At 42.6% G+C, this 20760-nt stretch overlaps 1 protein-coding gene and 1 non-coding gene across 2 annotated transcripts in view; one reads left to right on the top strand and one right to left on the bottom strand.

The window, feature by feature from the left end:
- Nucleotides 1-20760, bottom strand: part of LOC109930964 (dynein axonemal heavy chain 8-like) — a 2199840-nt gene that overhangs the window by 346247 nt on the left and 1832833 nt on the right. The window contains 2 exon segments of the mRNA XM_048596622.1: nucleotides 1920-2081; nucleotides 17089-17193. Coding sequence (XP_048452579.1) covers nucleotides 1920-2081; nucleotides 17089-17193 — 267 coding nt within the window.
- On the top strand, nucleotides 5496-5585 carry trnay-gua. Its single transcript is given in 2 exon segments — nucleotides 5496-5532; nucleotides 5550-5585. It is a non-coding gene; the product is annotated as a tRNA-Tyr (tRNA).

Raw genomic sequence — 20760 nt, 5'->3', positions numbered from 1 at the left:
AGGCAGAATAGGCTGGGGCTATATTTCCCTGGAGTATCAGAGATTGAGGGGTGACATTATAGAGGTTTATAAAATCATGAGGGCATAGATAGGCTGAATTGCCAAAGTCTTTTTCCCAGGCTAGGGGAGTCCAAAACTAGAAGGCCATTGGTTTAAGGTGAAGGGAGTAGGATTTAAAAGGGACCTAAGGGACAGCTTTTTCAAGCAGAGGGTGGTGCACTTATGAAATGAGTTCCCAGAGAAGTGGTGGAGGCTGGGACAATCACAACATTTAAAAGGCATCTGGATGGGTACATGAACACAAGGTGTTCAGAGGGGATATGGGCCAAATGCTGGCAAATGAGACTAGATTAATTTAGGATATCTGGTCACATGGGCAAGTTAGACCGAAGGGCCTGTTTCCATGCTGTACAGCTCTATGACTCTATTGTCAACATCATTTGAGAATCTAATATTAGTCTTTGTTTTCTTTTCTTTGGTTTATTTGGACAAGATTTAGAGGGATGAAGTTTATGTTCTTAAAGAAAGAAATGGCAATGTCTGAATAACAATTTTATAATGTTGTAGCAACAGTGGTTTTGCATATCATATTTCTAAATGGCTGTGCATAGTGAGTGTTCATGGAGAGGACATTGAAAGATCTTGGAGAATATAAGAATGAAAGAAGAATCACATTGGACTCAAAGTGTTAACTCTGTTTCTCTTTCCATGGATTCTGCCAGACATGCTGAGTTTCTCCAGCACTTTCTGTCTTCATCTCAAATCCACCCAAATTGAGCCCTGTGCAGTTGACACCAATCCCAATCAATGCCACAGTCAACTAAGTTAACTTTTTTCTATTCATTACTGGGATGAGGGCGTTGCTGGCCAGGCAGCATTTATTGCCCATCCCTAATTGCCCAAAAGGCAGTTCAGAGTCAACCACATTGGGTCTGGAGTCAGATGTAGGCCAGACCAGGTAACAATGGCAGTTTCCCTTCCTAAAGGATATTAGTAAACCAGATGGTTTTTTCCAACAATTGACAATGGATTCATGGTCATCATTAGACTCTTAATTCTAGATATTTTATTGAATTCAAATTCCACCATCTGCTGTGGCGTGATTCAAACCCGGGTTCCCAGAACATTATCTGCGTCTCTAGATTAACAGTCCAACAATAATATCACTAGGCCATTGCCTCCCCAGCTGGGTTGGTCAATGCAGGTTGATTTTGTCCGCTGAGTTTCACCAGCAATTTCTAGTTTAAAATAAATGTATAACATTTTAGGCTTGCCATCCTATCCTTGTCGTATGCTGTTTACTTCAATAATGTTCCCCTGGAAAATTCAGTCTACAAGTTGTTAATGATTGAGCTTTCTACCTAATTTCACTTTTACTCCTAACATTCTAACTTTAGTTTATATTCCTTGGTATTCAAAACTTTTACCATTAGCCAAAATGTCTGAATTCTTTGTTATGCCTGCTCATAATTAATAGAAATAAAATAACTTTAATGTTTTCCTTTTACCAAAGATTATTTATCTGACATTAGTAACCATCCTTCATAATTTAAATGCTTGATACATTTCATTGATTGAAAAAACACATTACTCATCCTTTTATTCCCCAACTCTCCTTTCGTATTTAGTCTATCATATCTTCCTGAAAACTAGAAATAATCCCTTTTTCCAAAATTCCTTGAGGGTGAAATGAACCTGATCCTTCTGTGGTGTGAATAATATGAGAATTGCGCCAGAAGAGTTGGAAACTTGAATACACTTGTAATAATTGGTATACATATTGTTATTTACATATTAATATCAACATATTTATACAATTGCATACATAAGATTTAACTCAAACTATTCATAGAACCTGGTAATAATGAAGAATAACAATAATCATTAAGACAAAACCATAGCTATTGTCACTAGTTTACCTGGCCAGGAGCCTCATAGAGGAAAGGTATTAACTGGAATTCTGGTTCGCTGAAGCTATAGAATGCTAATTTAATCACAGTATGCAATGATGCTTGTTGCACGCGCAGTAAGTCACCTAACCATATCTCCACAGGACCCTTTGCAATCACTGGTGTATCCAACTGGAAAGTAAGGTAAGGATGAAAAGTGGTTAACATCCATTGTCACCGCTGTTCTAAATAGACTATAATAGAATCTTCACTCCTTTAAAAATTCAATTATATTTTCATATAGCTTATGTTTTAAATAAATATTCCAGATATTATTCTTAAAATATCTGAGCGATCAAACCAGACTTTAATTCAGTCAAACAGCATGGAAACAGGTCCTTCAGTCCAACCAATCCATGCTGACCATTGTACTAAACTAAACTAGTCCCACCTGCCTGTGCTTGGCCCATATCTGTCCAAACATTTCATACTCATGTTCTTATCTAAATGTCTTTTAAAGTTGTAACTGTACCTGCATCCATCACTTCCTCTGGAAATTCATTCCACACAAGAACCACTCGCTATAAAAAAAATGCCCCTCGTCTTTTTTAACTCTTTCTCTTTGCACCTTGAAAATATATCCCGTGGCCTTGAAATCCCCACCCTAGGGAAGACACCTGCCATTCACCTTATCTATACCCTTCATGATATTATAAATCTCCGTAAGGTTACCTCTCAATCTCTTATGCTCCAGTCAAAAAATCCCAGCCTATCCATATAACTCAAAGCTTCCATTCCCAACAACATCGTGATAAATCTCTTCTGAATCCTCTTCAGCTTAATAACATCCTTCCTTTGACAGGGAGACCAGAACTGGACACAGTACTCCAAAAGATGCCTCACCAACATCTTGTGCAACCTCAACATAATGTCCCAATTCTCAGGTCTGAGCAATGAAGGCAAGCATGCTAAATGCCTTCTTAACCACCCTATCTATTATGTAATGCAAACTTCAAATAATTATGTACCTGAACTCCTTGGTCCTTAGCCTATCGTCTGCTGGTGCTTCATCCTGAGCTATTTTATTGGCAGTCATCATTTAAAATTGCCTTCAACTGCCAGGGATAGTATGAGGGGGCAGATTCCAGGTCTATCCAAGCCAAAGTGGAAACAGACCCAAAACCGTGACATTGAACCACGCACTAGTATCTAGCTAACAGAACTAAGGAACATTTACAACTGTGTATAGCTACAACACTGGTATCTGACAATTTAGGAAATTACCCATATAAGTCATGGACATGAGAAAGCAAGACAATCCAACTTAGCCAGCTATTGACCCACCAGCCTATTTTTGATCACCAGTAAAATGATGGAAGGAGTTATCAACAAGATTCACAACTATCTTCAGCCAGAACTGCCAGATAACTGATTAATCTCAGCCTCCTCCAATGGTTCCCAGCATCACCAATGCCAATCTGCAGCCAATTTGATTCAGTCCATATGACGTCAAGAAATGTCTGGAAGTATTCAGTACTGCAAAAGCTATGGGCCCTGGCAACATTCTGGATATAGTACTGAAGACTTGCACTCCAGAACTTGCTGTACCCCTAGTTAAGCTGTTCAAGCAGAGCTACAAACTGGCATCTACATGACAATGTAGAAAATTGCCCAGGTATGTCCTGTATACAAAAAGTAGGACAAATCCAACTGGGCAAATTACTGCCCCATCAGTATACTCTTGATCATCAATAAAATGATGGAAGGTGTCATCAGCAATGTCATCAAACAGCCCCTGCTTTGCACTAACCTGCTCACTGACACTCCGTGCGGATTCCATCAGAGCCATTCAGCTCCAAAACACATGACATCCTGGGTTCAAGCATGGGTAAAGGAGTTGAACTCAAGAGGGGTGATGAAAGAGACTACCCTTATATTTGTCTGAACATGACATCAAGAAGTTCACAAAATCAGGGTGAAAGGGGAATATGAAAGGGGAATATTCTCTGCTGGTTAGAATCATATCTGACACATAGGAAAATAGTTGTGGTTGTTGGAGTTCAGTCATCTCTGCTCCAGGACACCTCTGCAGGAATTCCTCAGGATAGTGTTCTCAGCTGAACCATCAATGACCTTCCCTCCATCATAAGATCAGAAGTTGTTGATGATTGCACAATGTTCAGCATGATATGTGACTCCTCAAATACTGAAGCATTCCATGACCAATATCTGGGCTTGACCTCCAAGTGGCAAGAAATCCTAATGCTGTAGAAGTGCTAATCTTAAACACATGGATCAACAGATTCAAGAACAGCTTCTTCTCTCGTATTATTAGACTTCTGAATTCACCTTTCATGATTCAAATTTAATGTTGACCTCACTCTTCTCTGCAGCCGTAACATTGCATTCCTCGCTCTATTCTATTACCATTATGTACTTTGTATGTTATAATCTTCTGTAGTGCATGCAAAACTAAACTTTTCAATTTACATAGGTATATGCGACAATAATAAATCAAATCAAAAATCAAATCAAGCAATGACCTTCTCCAACAAAACAGAAACTAACCATTATCCCTTGACTTGTCTCCAGGAGCAGAGTCGGAAGGACGAGCAGCCAAAGCATGGAGAGGAGTTGGAGGGAGGAGCAGCCGGAGTGCGTTAATATAACTTACCTCGGGGATTTGCGGCCTTGTTTCCAGGAGTGGAGTTGGAGGGAGGAGCACTCGGAGCACAGTTAGTATAAATCTAATGTACCTCGGGGATTTGTGGCCTGGTTTCCAGGAGTGGAGTCGGAGGGAGGAGCACCGGGAGTGTGGTTAGTATAAATCTAACTTACCTTAGGGATTCGCGGCCTTGTTCCCAGGAGTGCAGCTGGAAAGAGGACCAGCTGGAGTAACCAAAACCCAACTGGAAAGAAGATGTCACAGGAGAGCTTTGACCTGATTGGGTGGTTGGAAATCTGCGCTAAATTTGAAAAGGACACTCCAGAACTAATAAATAAATTAACTAACTGGGAGTAACTTACTAATAACTTAATGAACCAAATAGAGATGTCTGGAAAGGTGATGTGCTGTAGCTCTATGATGTGGGAGCTGGCTGATCCCATTGCGAGCTGCAATAACCACATCTGTAGCAAGTGTGGTTGCTTGAAGATCTTCGGCTCAAAGTTGATGAGCCAGAATCTGAGCTCCAAACACTGCGGTACATCCAGGAGGGGAAAAAGTACCTGGACGCATTCCTTCAGGGGGCACTCACATCTGGTCGATTAAGTACTTCAAATTCAGTCAGTGATCAGGAACAGCAGGGTTGATTGCAAGTGCGGCAGGTAAGTGGATCCTGAGTTCAGGAATGGAGGAGCCTCAGCTCTTGACCTTGTCCAATAGGTATGAGATACTTCCTCCCTGTGATGAGGAAAAGAGCAGTAGGGAGGATGAGCCAATTGGTACAGGAGACCATTCAAGAGGGCGGAGCAAAAAGATAAGTGGTAGTTGTAGGGACTCTATAATTAGGGGGATCGATAGCATCCTTTGCAAGCAGGATCAAGAGTCCCGCACGGTGTGTTGCCTGCCTAGTGCTATGGTGAGTGACTTCTCTGGCCAGCCTTCCTTCGATAGCTCAGCTGGTAGAACGGACGACTGTAGTGTGTTGCGAGTCTGTCATCTTTAGGTTGCTGGTTCAATTCCAGCTCGAAGGAGTCGCCACCTTCCTTGGGGCAGCAGGTGGCTCAGTGGTTAGCACTGCTGCCTCACAGCGCCAGGGACCTGGGTTCGATTCCACCCTTGGGCGACTGTCTGTGTAGAGTTTGCACATTCTCCCCGTGTCTGCGTGGGTTTCCTCCAGGTGCTCCGGTTTCCTCCCACAGTCCAAAGATGTGCATGCTCGGTGGATTGGTGGTGCTAAATTGCCCATAGTGTTCAGGGATGTGTAGATTGGGTAGGTTATAGGGGGATGGATTTGGGTGGGATGCTCTGAGGGTTGGTGTTCACTTGTTAGGCCGAAGGGTCTGTTTCCACACTGTAGGGATTCTATGATATTGGAGTAGGAGGGCAAGGATCCAGTTGTTGTGGTCCACGTTGGGACAGACAACATAGGCAAGGCTAGGAAGGAAGATCTGTTTGGGGATTATCAAGCATGAGGAATGAAATTAAGGAACAGGTCTTCAAGGGTTATAATCTCTGGATTACTAGCCAAGCCACATGCAAATTGGCAGAGGGATAAGAAAATTAGGGAAGGAAACATATCGCTAAAGGAGTGGTGTGGGAAAGAGGGGTTCCATTTCATAGGGCATTGGCATCAGTTTTAGAACAGGAGTGGTATGTACTGTTGGGATGGTCTCCACCTGAACCAATCTGGAACCAGTGTTCTAGCAAAAAGGATAAATAGGTTGGTCACTAGGAATTTAAGCTAGTGAATTGGGGGAAGGGAAGGGGAAAATGACAGGAAGTATAATGGTAAATAGAAAAGGAAACAGCAGGTTAACATTTATGCAGGAGGGTTTAATTACATCAAGGGCTATGAAGGGAATTAAGAGGAAGGAAAATTCAGGAGATTTTATTAATAGAATGTAAGAATTCAAAAAGAAGAATGCTCGCAGCATTCGAAACAAGGTAGATGAGTTAACGGCACAAATCATCGTGAATGAGTATGATTTAGTAGCTATTACAGAGATATGGTTGCAGGCTGGTCACGACTGGGAATTAAATATTCAGGGTATCAGACTGTTTGGAAGGACAGACAGGAAGGTAAAGGAGGTGGTGTTGCTCTGATAATTAAGGACAATCAGTGCGCTAGTGGGAGATGATATAGGTTCTATGGAGAATAAGGTTGAATCCATTTGGGTGGAAATTAGAAATTCTAAAAAGAAAAGGTCACTAATAGACGTGGTTTATAGGCCACCAAATAATAACAGCACATTGACGGACAAAAAACAAAGAAATAACTAATGCCTGTAAAAATAGTACGGCAATTATTGTGGGGGATTTTAATCAGCATGTTGATTGATCGAACCAGGTCAGTTAAGGTAGCATTGAGGAGGAGTTCATTGAATGTATCTGTGATAGTTTTCTTGAACGGTATGTAATGGAACTGACAAGGGAGCAAGCTATCCTAGATCTGGTCCAGTGTAATGAGACAGGAATAATTAATGATCTTATAGTTAGGGATCGTCTTGGAAGGAACAATCAAAATATGGTTGAGTTTAGAATACAGATGGAAAGTGAGAAGATAAAATCCAATACCAGAGTCCTGTACTTAAACAAAGGAGACTACAATAGGATGAGGGAGGAGTTGGCTAAAATAGACTGGAAGCAAAGACTCTATGGTGTAACAGTTGAGGAACAGTGGAGGACTTCCAAAGCAATTTTTTAAAATGCTCAGCAAAAGTATATACCAGTGAAAAGGAAAGACTGTAGCAAAAGGCGTAATCAGCCATGGATGTCTAAGGAAATAAGTGAAGCTATCAAATTGAAAGATAAGGCATACAAAGTGGCAAAGACCAGTGGGAAGCTAGAAGATTGGGAAAACTTTAAAAGTCAACAGAAAGCCACAAAAAAAGCTGTAAAGAAAAGTGATAGATTACGAAACTAAACTAGCTCAGAATATAAAGACAGATAGTATAAGTTTCTACAAATATATAAAATGAAACGAGTGGCTAATGTAAACATTGGTCCTTTAGAGGATGAGAAGTGGGATTTAATAATGGGAAATGAGGAAATAGTTGAGGCATTGAACAGGTATTTTGTGTCAGTCTTCACAGTGGAGGACACAAGTAACATGCCAGTAATTGATGACAAAAAGACTAAGGTAGGTGAGGACCTAGACATAATCATTATCATGAGGGAGATAGTGTTGGGCAAGCTAATGGAGCTAAAGGTAGACAAATCTCCTGGCCCTGATGGAATGCATCCCAGGGTACTAAGAGAGATGGCAGATGTAACAGCTAATGCACTCGTGGTAATTTTCCAAATTTAGCTGGGGCAGTTCCAACAGATTGGCAAACAGCCACTGTGATGCCATTGTTCAAAAAAGGAGGTAGACAAAAGATGTGGAATTATACACTGGTTAGCTTAACTTCTGTAGTGGGGAAAATGCTTGAATCTATCACCAAGGAAAAAATAGTAGGACATCTGGATAGAAATTGTCCCACTGGGCAGGCGAAGTGTGGCTTCATGAAAGGCAGGTCATGCTTGACTAATTTGCTGGAATTCTATGACGACATTATGAGCGTGATGGACAAGAGGGATCCAGTAGATGTGGTGTATCCAGATTTCCAAAAGGCACTCGACAAAGTGCCATGGAAAAGGCTGCTGAATTCAATAAAGGTGTGCAGCATTACAGGCAATGTATTAGCATGGATCAAGGATTGGCTAACTAACAGGAAGCAAAGAGCAGGGATAAATGAGTGCTTTTCTGGTTGGCAAACAGTGACTAGTGGTGTGCATCAGGGATCAGTGCTGAAACTGCAATTGTTTGTAATTTACACAGATGATTTGGAGTTGGGAACCACGTATAGTATGTCAAAGTTTGCAGATGCCACTAAGATGAGTGGTAGAGCAAAGTGTGTAGGGGACTCTGAAAGTTTGCCGAAGGATATAGATAGTTTAAGTGAGTGAGCGAAGGTGTGGCAGATGGAATTCAATATTGATAAATGTGAAGTTATCCATTTTGGTAGGAATAACAGTAAAAGGGACTATTATTTGAACAATAAAAAATTGCAACATGCTGCTGTGCAAAGGGATCTAGGTGTCCTTGTGCATGAATCACAGAAGGTTGGTTTTCAGGTACAGCAGGTAATTAAGGAGGCAAATGGAATTTTGTCTGTCATTGCTAGAGGGATTGAGTTTAAAATCCGGAGATTATGTTGCAGCTGCATTGGGTGCTGGTGAAGCCACACCTGGAGTACTGCATGCAGTTTTGGTCCCCTTACTTGAGAAAGAATGTACTGGCACTGGAGGGGGTGCAGAGGAGATTCACTAGGTTGGTTCCAGGGTTGAGAGGGTTGGCTTATGAAGAGAGGCTGAATAGACTGGGATTATATTCATTGCAGTTTAGAAGAATGAAGGGGATCTTAGAGAAACATATAAAATTATGAAGGGAATAGATAACATAGAACCAGGGAGGTTGTTTCCACTGGCAGGTGAAACTAGAACAAGAGAGCATAACTTCAAAATTAGGAGAAAAGATTTAGGACTGAATTGAGGAGAAACCTCTTCACCTAAAGGGTTGTGAATCTCTGGAATTCCCTACCAAGTGAAGTAGTTGAGCCTTCCTCATTGAATATTTTAAAAGCTAAGATAGACAATTTTTTGAATAGCAATGGAATTAAGGGTTATGGTGAGAGGCTGGGTAAGTGGGACTGAGGCCATGAAAAGATCAGCCATGACCTTATTGATTAGCAGAGCAGGCTCGAAGGGCCAGATGGCCTACTCCTGCTCTTGGTTCTTATATTATTATGAGATACAACTGCATTGCCATTGCTTAATCCTCGAGTATCAACATTCTGAGTGTTTACAATTGATCAGAAACTCAACTGGATTTGCCATATAAATACAGTGGCTACAAGAAGCAGGTCAGATGCTGGGTATATTTCTGCATGTAACTCACCTCCTGACTCCCCAAAGCTTGTCCCATCTGGGGCAGCATGGTGTCTGAGTGGTTAGCACTGTTGCCTCCCAGTACCAGGGACCTAGGTTCGATTCTGCACTTGGGCAACTGTGTGTTTGGAGTTTGCATGTTCTCTCTGTGTCTGCAATGGTTTCCTCACACAGTCCACAGGTGTGCAGGTTAGCTGGGTTGGCCATGCTAAATTGCTTGTGGTGTCCAGGGATATGCAGGCTAGGGGTGTTGGCCATGGAAAATACAGGGCTACAGGCATAGGGGAGTCAGTCTGGGTGAGATGCTACTGGGAGGGTTGATGTGGACTCAATGGGATGAATGGCCTGCTTCCACTCTGTAGGGAATTCTATGATTATATGATCTACAAGGCACAAGTCAGGAACATGATGGAATACTCCCCACTTGTCTTGATGAGTGCAGCTCCAACAAGACTCAAGAAGCTTGAAGCTTTTGAGGACAAATCAGTTGGTTTGATTGGGACCACATCTGGAAACATCCACTCTCTCCACAATTGACATTCACAGCAGTGTGTCCCATCTTAAAGATGTATTGAACAAATTGACCCAAGGATCCTTAGACAGGACCTTCCAAACCTATGACCGCTACCATCAAGGACATTTGTCCCTATTTTGCATCACATTAACCCCTACCAGTGCCATTTTTTCAGAGCAATTCTAATCTTTGGATCCAACACCTCTCCCTTGTGTATTGCAGATACCAGTGGGATGTCCATGACATCTGTGGAGAAATGGCCCGCTCCATCGAAAGTAACTGACTCAACCTTTGGGGAGCAGAGTACTGAGACTTCAGAGGAGGCATTGGCAAAGCTTCATCCCGCATTCACAGTTCAAATTCTGACACCTTGGTGGGGACATCACACTTAGAAAGTTTGGGGGCACAAGCTGTTGAGCACTGTTGAGGTAGCCCCTGATCAGAGTGGCATAAATATGGCCACAGCAGTGCCTACCAGTGGCATAAATATGGCTGCAGTAACAGAATTAGCTTGCTTGCTCCAGCATTTAAGTGACATTATAAGTTAGAACAACGGTAGCATCGAGAAGGGGCTAACCCAAGGTAACAGGACCTATTTTTGAACAAAGAATCATACATATTAATATAGAAAGAGTTCTACACAATCAAAAGCTGCAGAGGTCTGCAGGAGACAGTTTGATGAGAAATGTCCAAGAACAGACAGTGTGAAATTTGTAGCAAGTATTAAAGAGAAAAGTAGGATCCCACAATAACAGACACAGATGATAAGGGTGGGATTATGGCTTCTATAAATCGAGGAGATCAGACAAGTTCATTGAGCTGTGAAAGTGATTGAATTTGGGTCTTACCAAAGTCAGATGAGACCAAAACTGCTCACAACTCATCAGCTAAATAATGTTAACAGTGGATGTAAACATGAAACAATACATATAACTAACTTTATAGTAGAACTAAAACTTCGTTTTGAATCTCCCGTGATTAGGACAATGGGAAATATAAGAAGAGTAACAGAATTTGATAGGGATAGCAATGAATAACTTAAAGGAAAGACTTTCTTAGACATGAGAGGTCTCAACATGACAGCATCTCTGCTGAGGGGAAAGAAACTTACTCTCAAGAAAAGTTATTGACGTGCACAAGCTCTGAAGTTGTCAATAATTTTTTTTTTGATTCATTTGTGGGATGTGGGCATTGCTGGCTGGGCCAGAATTTCTTGCTTATCCCTAGTTGCCCTGGAGAAGGTGGTGGTGAGCTGCCTTCTTGAACCGCTGCAGTCCACCTGCTGTGGGTTGACCCACAATGCCATTAGGGAGGGAATACCTGCATTTTGACCCAGCAACAGTGAAGGAATGGTGATATATTTCCGAGTCAAGATGGTGAGTGGCTTGGAGGGGCACTTGAAGATGGTGGTGTCCCCATATTTCTGTTGTCATTGTCCTTCTAGATGGAAGTGATCGTGGGTTTGGAAGGTGATGTTTGAGGATTTTTGGTGAATTTCTGCCGTACATCTTGTAGGCAGTACACACTGCTGCTACTGAGCGTCAGTGGTAGAGGGAGTGAATGCTTGTGGACGTAGTGCCAATCAAGCGGGCTGCTTTGTCCTGGATAGTGACAAGCTTCTTGAGTGTTGTTGGGACTGCAATCATCCAGACAAGTGGGGAGTATTCCATCACACTCCTGACTTGTGCCTTGTAGATGGTGGACAGGCTTTGAGGAGTCAGGAAGTGAGTTACTCGCCGCAGTATTTCTAGCTTCTGACCTGCTCATGCAGTCACTGTGTTTATGTGGTGAGTCCAGTTGAGTTTCTGGTCAATGATAACCTCCAGGATGTTGATAGTGAGGGATTCAGTGATGGTAACACCACTGAATGTCGAGGGGTGGAGGTTAGATTGTCTCTTATTGGTGGTGGTCGTGGTCATAGCCTGGCATTTGTGTGGTGCGAATGTCACTTGGCACTTGTCAGCCCAAGCCTGAATATTGTCCAGATCTTGTTGCATGTGAACATGGATTGCTTCAGTATCTGAGGAGACAGGAATGGTGCTGAACATTGTCCAATCATCAGTGAACATCCTATTTCTGACCTTATGATGGAGGGAAGGTCATTAATAAAGCAGCTGAAGATGGTTGGGCCGAGGACACTACCCCGAGGAACTCCTGCAGAGATGTCTTGGAAATGATTTGATTGACCTCCAACAAGCACATCTTCCTATGTGTCAGGTATGACTCTAACCACCGGCGAGTTTGCCCCTGATAGCCAGTGATTCCAGTTTTGCTAGGTTTCCTTGATGCTGTACTCGGTCGAATGCAGGCTTGATATCAAGGCTTTCACTCTCACTTCACCTCTGGAATTGAGCTCTTTTGTCCATGTTTGAACCAAGGCTGTAATGAGGTGAGGAGCAGAGTGGCCCTGGCGGAACCCAACCTGGGCGTTACTGAGCAGGTTTTTGCTGAGCTGGTGCTGCTTGATAGCACTGTTCATCACATCTTCCATCACTTTACTGATGATTGAGAGTAGGCTGATGGTAATTGGCTGGGTTGGATTTGTCTTGCCTTTTGTGTACAGGACATACTTGGGCAACTTTGCACATTGTTGGGTAGATACCAGTGTTGTAACTGTACTGGAAGTGCTTGGCTAGGGGAGCGGCAAGTTCTGGAGCACAAGTCTTCAGTACTATTGCCGGAATGTTGTCAGGAACCATAGCCTCTGCAGTATACAGTGTTTCCAAACGTTTCTTGATATCACATAGAGTGAATCGAATTGGCTAAAGATGTAGTATCTGTAAGGCTGTGGACCACTGGCGGAGGCTGAGATGGATCATCCACTCGGCACTTCTGACTGAAGATTGCTACGAATGCATCAGCTTTATCTTTTGCACTGATGTGCTGGGCTCTTCCATCATTGAGGATGTGGATATTTGTGGAGCCACCATTGTTTAATTGTCCACCGCCATTCACGATTGGATGTGACAGGCCTGCAGAGCTTCGATCTGAGCCATTGGTTGTGGGATCGCTTAGCTCTGTCTATCACTTGCTGCTTTCGCTGTTTGGCGTGCAAGTAGTCCTGGTTGGTGGCTTCAGTAGGTTGATACCTCATTTTCTGGTATTCCTGGTGCTGCTCCTGGCATGCCCTCCTGCACTCTCCATTGAACCAGGGTTGATCCCCGGGCTTGAGGGTAATGGTTGAGTGGGGGATATGCCGGGCCATGAGGTTACAAATTGTGCTAGAGTACAATTCTGCTGCTGTTGATGGCCCACAGAGCCTCATGGATGCCCAGTCTTGAGTTGCTAGATCTGTGCGAAGTCTGTCTCATTTAGCACGGTGATAGTGCCACACAACATGATGGAAGTTATTCTCAATGTGAAGGCTTCGTTTCCACAAGGACTGTGCGATGGTCACTCTTACCGGTACTGTCATGGACAGACTCATCTGCAGCTGGCAGATTGGTAAGGATGAGGTCAAGTATGTTTTTCCCTCTTGTTGGTTCCCTCATCACCTGCCACAGACCCAGTTTAGCAGCTATGTCCTTTAGGACCCGACTAGCTTGGTCAGTAGTACTGCTACCAAGCCACTCTTGGTAGTGGACATTGAAATTCCCCACCCAGAGTACATTCTGTGCTCTTGCTATCCTCAGTGCTTCCTCCAAGTGTTGTTCAATACGGAGGAATACCGATTCATCAGCTGAGGGTAGAAGATATGTGGTAATCAGCAGGAGGTTTCCTTGTCCATGTTTAACTTGAAGCCATGAAACTTCATTGGGTCCAGAGTCAATGTTGAGGACTCCCAGAGCAACTCTCTCCCGTCTGTATACCACTGTGTTGCCACATCTGCTGGACTGTTCTGCTGATGGGACAGGACATATCCAGGGATGGTGGTGTCTAGGACATTGTCTGTAAGGTACGATTCTATGAGAATGACTTTTCAGCTATTGCTTAACTAGTCTGTGAGACAGCTCTCCCAATTTTGGCACTAGCCCCCAGATATTAGTGAGGACAACTTTGCAGTGTCAACAGGGCTGTTTCCGCCGTTGACTTTTCCAGTGCCTAAGTTGATACCAGGTGATCCGATTTCATTTCTTTGAGATTTTGTACCAATTGGTACACCTGAAAGGCCATCTCAGAGGGCCATTTCAGTTGAGAGTCAACCACATTGCTGTGGATCTGGAGTCACATGTAGGCCAGACCAGGTGAGGATGGCAGATTTTCCTTCCCTGAAGGACATTGAACCAGATGGGTTTTTCCGACAATCGGCAATGATTTCATGGTGATCAGTAGCACGAACAATACGCAAGAAACTCAACTCCAGCCTTTAGACATTAAGACATGGCCACTTGGCTGAAGCACATGCAGTGTGTTTTCTACATAAGCATGTCAGGATCAAAGTATCTCAGAGACGGTGCAGAATATTCTCAAAGGGGAGCAGGACCAGTAGGAGGTCATTGTACACATTGGAATTCACGTCACAGGAAGTGAAAAGGACGAGATTCTGAGGAGATAATATAGAAAGTTAGGCAGAAATTTAAATAGTAAGTCCTCAATGGTAGTAATATCTGCTTTACTCCCAGTGACACTAGCTAGTGAGGGTAGGAATAACAGGATAGAGCAGATGAACGCATAACTGAGGACCTGGTGCAGGGGAGAAGGATTCACATTTTTGGATCATTGGAATGTCTTCTGGGGTAGAATTGACCTGTATAAGGAGGACGAATTGCAGCTGAATTAGGAAGGGACTAATATACTGGTGAGGAGATGTGCTACAGCTGCTCAGGAGAATTTAAACTAGTTGGGGAAATAGTGAGGAAAGTGATCAGTCTGAGACTTGTACAGTTGGGAAAAAGAGTCCGTCAAACAGACAGGGCAGGCAGGAACAAAATAGAGAACGAGATAGGAGTGACAAATTAAACTGCTTTTATTTCAATGCAAGAGGACTGACAGGTAAGGCAGATGAACTCAGGGCATGGTTAGGAACATGGGACTTAGATATCACAGCAATTACAGAAATGTGACTCAGGGATGGACAGGACAGGCAGCTCAATGTTCCAGGGACAGATGCTTTAAGAAGGATCAAAAGAGGGGGCAAGATAGGAGGGGGTACAGCATTTTTGATTAGGGATAACATTACTGCTGTATTCAGGGGAATATTCTTGGGAATATATCCAAGGAAGTTAATTGGGTGGAACTGAGAAATAAGAAAGAGATGATCACCTTATTGGAATTGTACTATAGACTTTCCAATAGTCAGCGGGAAATTGAGAAACGAATTTGCAGGAGATCTCAGGTATCTGTAAGAATAATAGGATAGTTATGGTAGGGGATTTTAACTTTCCAAACATAGACTGGGACTGATATAGTATTAAGGGCTTTGATGTAGAAGACTTTAAGTGTGTACAAGAAAATTTTCTGATTACACATGTGGATGTATCAATGAAAGAAGGTGCAAAACTTGGCCTGCTCTTGGGAAATAAGGCAGCGTAGGTGACTGAGGTGTCAGTGGGGGAGCACTTTGGGCCAGTGACCATAATTCCAAAAGTTCTAAAATAGTGATGGAAAGGGAAAGACTGGATCTAAAAGTTGAAGTTCTAAATTGGAGGAGGGCCAATTTTGACAGCAGGCAAGAACTTTCAAAAGTTGATTGGGGTGGGGTGGGGGTTCGCAGGTAAAGGGACGGCTGGAAAATGGGAAACCTTCAAAAAGGAGATAATGAGAATCCAGAGAGAGTATGTTTCTGTTAGGGTGAAGGGCAAGGCTGGTAGGTGCAGGAAATGCTGGGTGACTAGAGAAAATAACATTTTGGTCACGAATAAGAAGGAAGCCTATGTCAGGTATAGACAGCGGATATTGAGACTGATTCTGTAGAATAGTATAAATGCAGAAGGAGTATACTTAAGAGGGGAATCAGGAGGCCAAAAAGGGGACATAAGACGGCTTTGGCAAATAGTGCAGAGGGCCCCTTAAAGATTGGCAGGCCACTTGTAGAACCGCAGGAGATGGGTGAGATACTAAATCACTACCTTGCATCAATGTTTACTGTGGAGAAGGGTATGGAAGGATATATAAGGATATACAGAACGTGGGGAAATAAATAGGAAATAAATATCTGCATTACAAAGGAGGTGATGGATGTCTTAAAACGCATAAAGGTGGATAAAACCTCAGGACCTGATCAGGTGTTTCCTAGAATTCTGTGCGAAGCAAAGGAAGCGATTGTTGGGCCCCTTGCTGAGATAGTTGTATCATCGATAGCTACAGGTGAGATGCCAAAAGACTGGAGGTTGGCTAACATGGTGCCACTATTTAAGAAAGATGGTAAGGAAAAACCAGGGAACCATAGACCAGTGAGCTTGACATCGGTGGTAGGCAAGTTGTTGGAGGGAATCCTGAGGGATAGGATTTACATGTATTTGGAAAGGCAAAGACTGATTAGAGATAGTCAACATGGCTTTGTGTGTGGGAAATCATGTCTCACTAACTTAATTGAGTTTTTTTGAAGAAGTAACATAGAGGACTGATGAGGGCAGAGCGGTGGACGAGACCTATATGGACTTCAGTAAGGCGTTCGACAAGGTTCCTCATGGTATACTGGCTAGCAAGGTTAAGTCCCATGGAGTAAAGGTGAACTAGCCATTTGGATACCGAACTTGCTCAAAGGTAGATGACAGAGGGTGGTCGTGGAATGTTGCTTTTCAGACTGGAGGCCTGTGACCAGCAGTGTGCCACAAGGATCGGTGATGGGTTGACTGCTTTTCGCAATTTATATAAATGACTTTGATGTGAACATAGGAGGCATGGTTAGTAAGTTTGCATTTACATTTGTACAAATTATATATCAACCATCTAGAAGATCAAGAGCAATTGTCATAGGGAACCCCATCACCTGAAAGTTCACTCCAACTCTCAGCCACCAGATTTCAAACTATATCACTATCATTTCACTCATGCTGAGTCAAAAATCTGAATTATCTCCTTTAGTGTACACTGGGTGAACCAATATCCAGCAAATTGAAGTGTTTCAAGAAAACAGCTCTCTACTACAAACTCTAGGGCCATAAACACAACTTTGCAACCAACTCTTATAACGCATTAATGATAATTACTTGAATTTGCTCTCCTTCCCTGGAAATGACAGCCAACATTCGATCATAATCCTTTGGATGGAAAGCCACTTTATTTACATTATCAAATATTCCTGCTAAATGAGCCTGCATATAGAAAAGAGAAAACAAATGTGCAAATATTGGGTAATTCTGAATCACATTAAGTTCAATCACAACTATGATGCTCTGATTGTATTATTTTTCTTTATTCATTAATGGATGAGGGCATTGCTGATCAGACAGCATTTATTGCCCATCCCTAATTGCCCAGAGGGCAGTTAAGAGTCAACCACATTGCTGTGGGTCTGGAGTCACATGTAGGCCAGACCAGGTAAGGATAGCAGTTTTCTTCCCCAAAGGGCATTAGTGAACCAGATGTGTTTTCTTACCACCTGACAATCAACAATGGATTCATGGTCATCTTTAGATTCTTAATTCCATATTTTTAAATTGAATCTAAATTTCACCATCTGCCTGTGGCAGGATTTGAACACATGTCCCCAGAATGTTATCTAGGTCTCTGGATTAACAGTCCAGCAATAATACCACGAGGCCATCACCTCTCCTTGTTCACCTGATATTCTGTTGACGAGCCCAGCTATAATGAATGATTGAATGTTTACAAAATATCAGTTAACTATATAGACAAAGACATTTATAGGGCAGGAAGGAGACATTAAGTAGGATGGTGATCAATTTTAGTGGAATTTTTGAACATCTTCTCCAATATAAGCAGTTGTAGTCAAGTCTTTTCCTCAAGCAATCACTCCCTATCCCTCGCATCACTGATATTGAATTTAAAGATTTAAACTGAATGGTAAGAACCTGACAGCAAAAAAAAAATGCCGTCTATTTTGTGTCCTACCAAAATGCTATCATGGCTCTCTAGGGTAGTACACTGGAAATCAAGGCCTCTATTCCTGGAGTTGTCAAAAATGTGAAAAATTTGAATCAAACTATCCAAAGTCCCCAATTTTAACCTAACTGACAAATCAAAAATTAAAGAAAACACAAATCAGGTTTCTGTACATAATACCATTGCAGAAAACCATTGCAACAAACTGGCCCTTATTTCAGATAGCTTGGAGTATGAATATGGAAGTCTTGCTGCAACTGGACAAGGTGCTGGTGAGACCACATCTGGAGCATTAAGAGCAGCTTTGGTCCCCTTATTTAAGGAAAGATATAATTTCATTAGAGGCAATTTGGAGGTTCATTAGGATGATCCCTGGTATAGAGGATTGGTCTTACGAGCAAAGGCTAAACAGCTTGGGACTCTATTCATTGGCATTTTGAAAAATGGGAGGGGATTTCATTGAAACAAATGGAACTCTGAAGGGACTTGGCAGGGTAAATGCTGAGGGAATAAAATGAAGAACTGCCAAAACTGGAAATCTGAAATGAAAACAGAAATTGCTGGAGAAATTCAATCAGTTTTGCCAGCGTCTGTGGAAAGAGAAAGAAGACTTAACAGTTTGAGTCCAGTGATCCTTCAGAACTCATGGTGAGAGAATGCTTTCGCCCATGAGACAGTCTAGCATGACTGACATAGTCTCAGAATAAAGGGGTGCCAATTTAAGACTGCAATAAGGGGCAACGTTTTTCTCTCAGAGGCTGGTGAGTCTTTGGAACTCCTTCCCACAGAGAGCTGCAGGGGTCAGAGTCCCTGTGTACATTTAAGGCTGAGATAGATAGATTCCTGATTAGTAGCGGACTCAACGGTTACTGGAAAAGGGCAGGAACGTACATGATCTTATTGAATGGCAGGATAGGCTCAATTGGCTGAGCGGCCTATTACTATTCCTACTTCTTATGGTGTGAAGGTAGAAACACAAATGACTAACTTATAACTCTCTATTGCTTAGAGTCTATCCCTTTAAGAAATTCTGATACAAATACAAACAGACACACAAAGAGGCAAAACAGGGCACAAATATTAGAAAAAGTGTCCATGAAGCATATTTCTTGTTCCAGTCTGGAGAACTTTCCCTAAATTCCCTTCCAATTCCTTTTGACTTTCACAAGTTTGTGGACAAACCAGTTTTCAACCTCTCATTTCCCAATTTAGGATTTACTCTTTCAATGTCTCTGAAGGAGTTTTCCCCTTTCCTTTCAAGAATGGAATTTACAGAGATAAAGTGTAATTAGTTGCTCAGAAGTTTCTTCTGAGAGCGCAATAATTTCTTCTCCATAGACTGGATGTTTCTGCTGTATTGTCCAAACACAAAGCTGTATCCACTTACAAGGAACCAATCAAGAAGAAGTTGCTATTATGCTGAGTACTCCTGACCACAGTCAGTTGGCTATGGTTGGTAAACCAATCAAAAGTCTAGTCACTGGTCAAAGCTGCCCATGGAACTGAAGTGTCTAGAATCTTCTCCCAATGTTTGAGTAAGCCAGCTTTGTAGGTATATTACATAATGTGTTTCAGTAATTCTCTTACGTAAAACTGCAGCATCTTCTTCCATAGTCCCTTGGTTTAAAACAGTATATTTTTTTCCACTGTCAATTTGACAGCCCAAAATATAAAACTGTTCTTTACAATGCACTGCCATAATTGACCCAGGCTCTTTAACACCATCTTTCAAAATTGTGACTGTAGTGATTGTAATGAGGTCAGCCAGGTGGACTTCATAGAATATGAGTTCCCTGATTAGTTTGATCCAATCAGGGAGCTCTGGCTGACAGATAAGAACAGAAGCGTCAGAGATCTTGTTCACTCAGACAGCTGGCTCTGAGGGAGCTGGATCAACATCAAGGACTTGCCACGTATAAATAAAGAGTGACTTGGTGATGGGAGAATGGCCTCTGTGGAGTTATTTCGGTGGCAATGAGAGAGAAGCACCTCCAGGGGATGACGGTTGGTGTAGGAACCATGGGAATGGCCCTGCATGGTTAAGAAACATGATTGATGCGAGGTCAGGTTCAGTGACATTTAAAAGTTCAGTAGATACGATGGTCCTAAATAAGCACATGGACCATATGAAAGCTGCAAATTGATAAATGGTATAGGAGCAAAACATCCCTGGCTCCTCAACAGCCTTTCAGACTGTTCCAGAACCTGTGGATTCTCTCTGTCTGCTAAGTATTGAAGATACCTCGGAATCTGAGATGGATAGTCGATGTCGCTGCCTTGACACCTTTGCCACCTGAAAAAAGAATAAATTCTTTCCAAGATGCTCTGGGCACAAGAAGCGAGCTGCTGTGCTTTGCACGCCATCCAAATCAGAGGCAGAGTTGGAGGAATGGCAGCATGGTGGCTCAGTAGTTAGCACTGCTACCAGGGACCCAGGTTTGACTCCAACCTTGGGTGACTGTCTGTGTGGGGGTTTGCACATTCTTCCTGTGTCTACAATTTCCTCCAGGTGTTCTGCTTTCCTCCCACAGTCCAAAGATGTACAGTTTAGGTGGATTGGCTATGCTAAATTACCCTAGTGTCCAGGGATGTGCAGCCTACTGGATTAGCCATGGGAAATGCAGAGTTATTGGGATGGGGAGGTCTAGGTGGGATGCTTTTCAGATGGGTGATATAGACTCAATGGACCGAATGGCCTTTTACCATACTGTAGGGATTCTATGATTCTATGAACTTGATCCAGAGCTAAAACATGCCAGGAGGAGCTACAAAAAACAATAGAACCAGTCTATGTCCTTGGACTCAAAGGGGAAGGG

This window comes from Rhincodon typus, chromosome 5, assembly GCF_021869965.1.
Source record: "Rhincodon typus isolate 14 chromosome 5, sRhiTyp1.1, whole genome shotgun sequence".
NCBI classification, from domain to species: Eukaryota; Metazoa; Chordata; class Chondrichthyes; order Orectolobiformes; family Rhincodontidae; genus Rhincodon; species Rhincodon typus.
The sequence above is the reverse complement of the archived record's forward strand: the minus strand, read 5'-3'. Positions and strand labels throughout refer to the sequence as shown.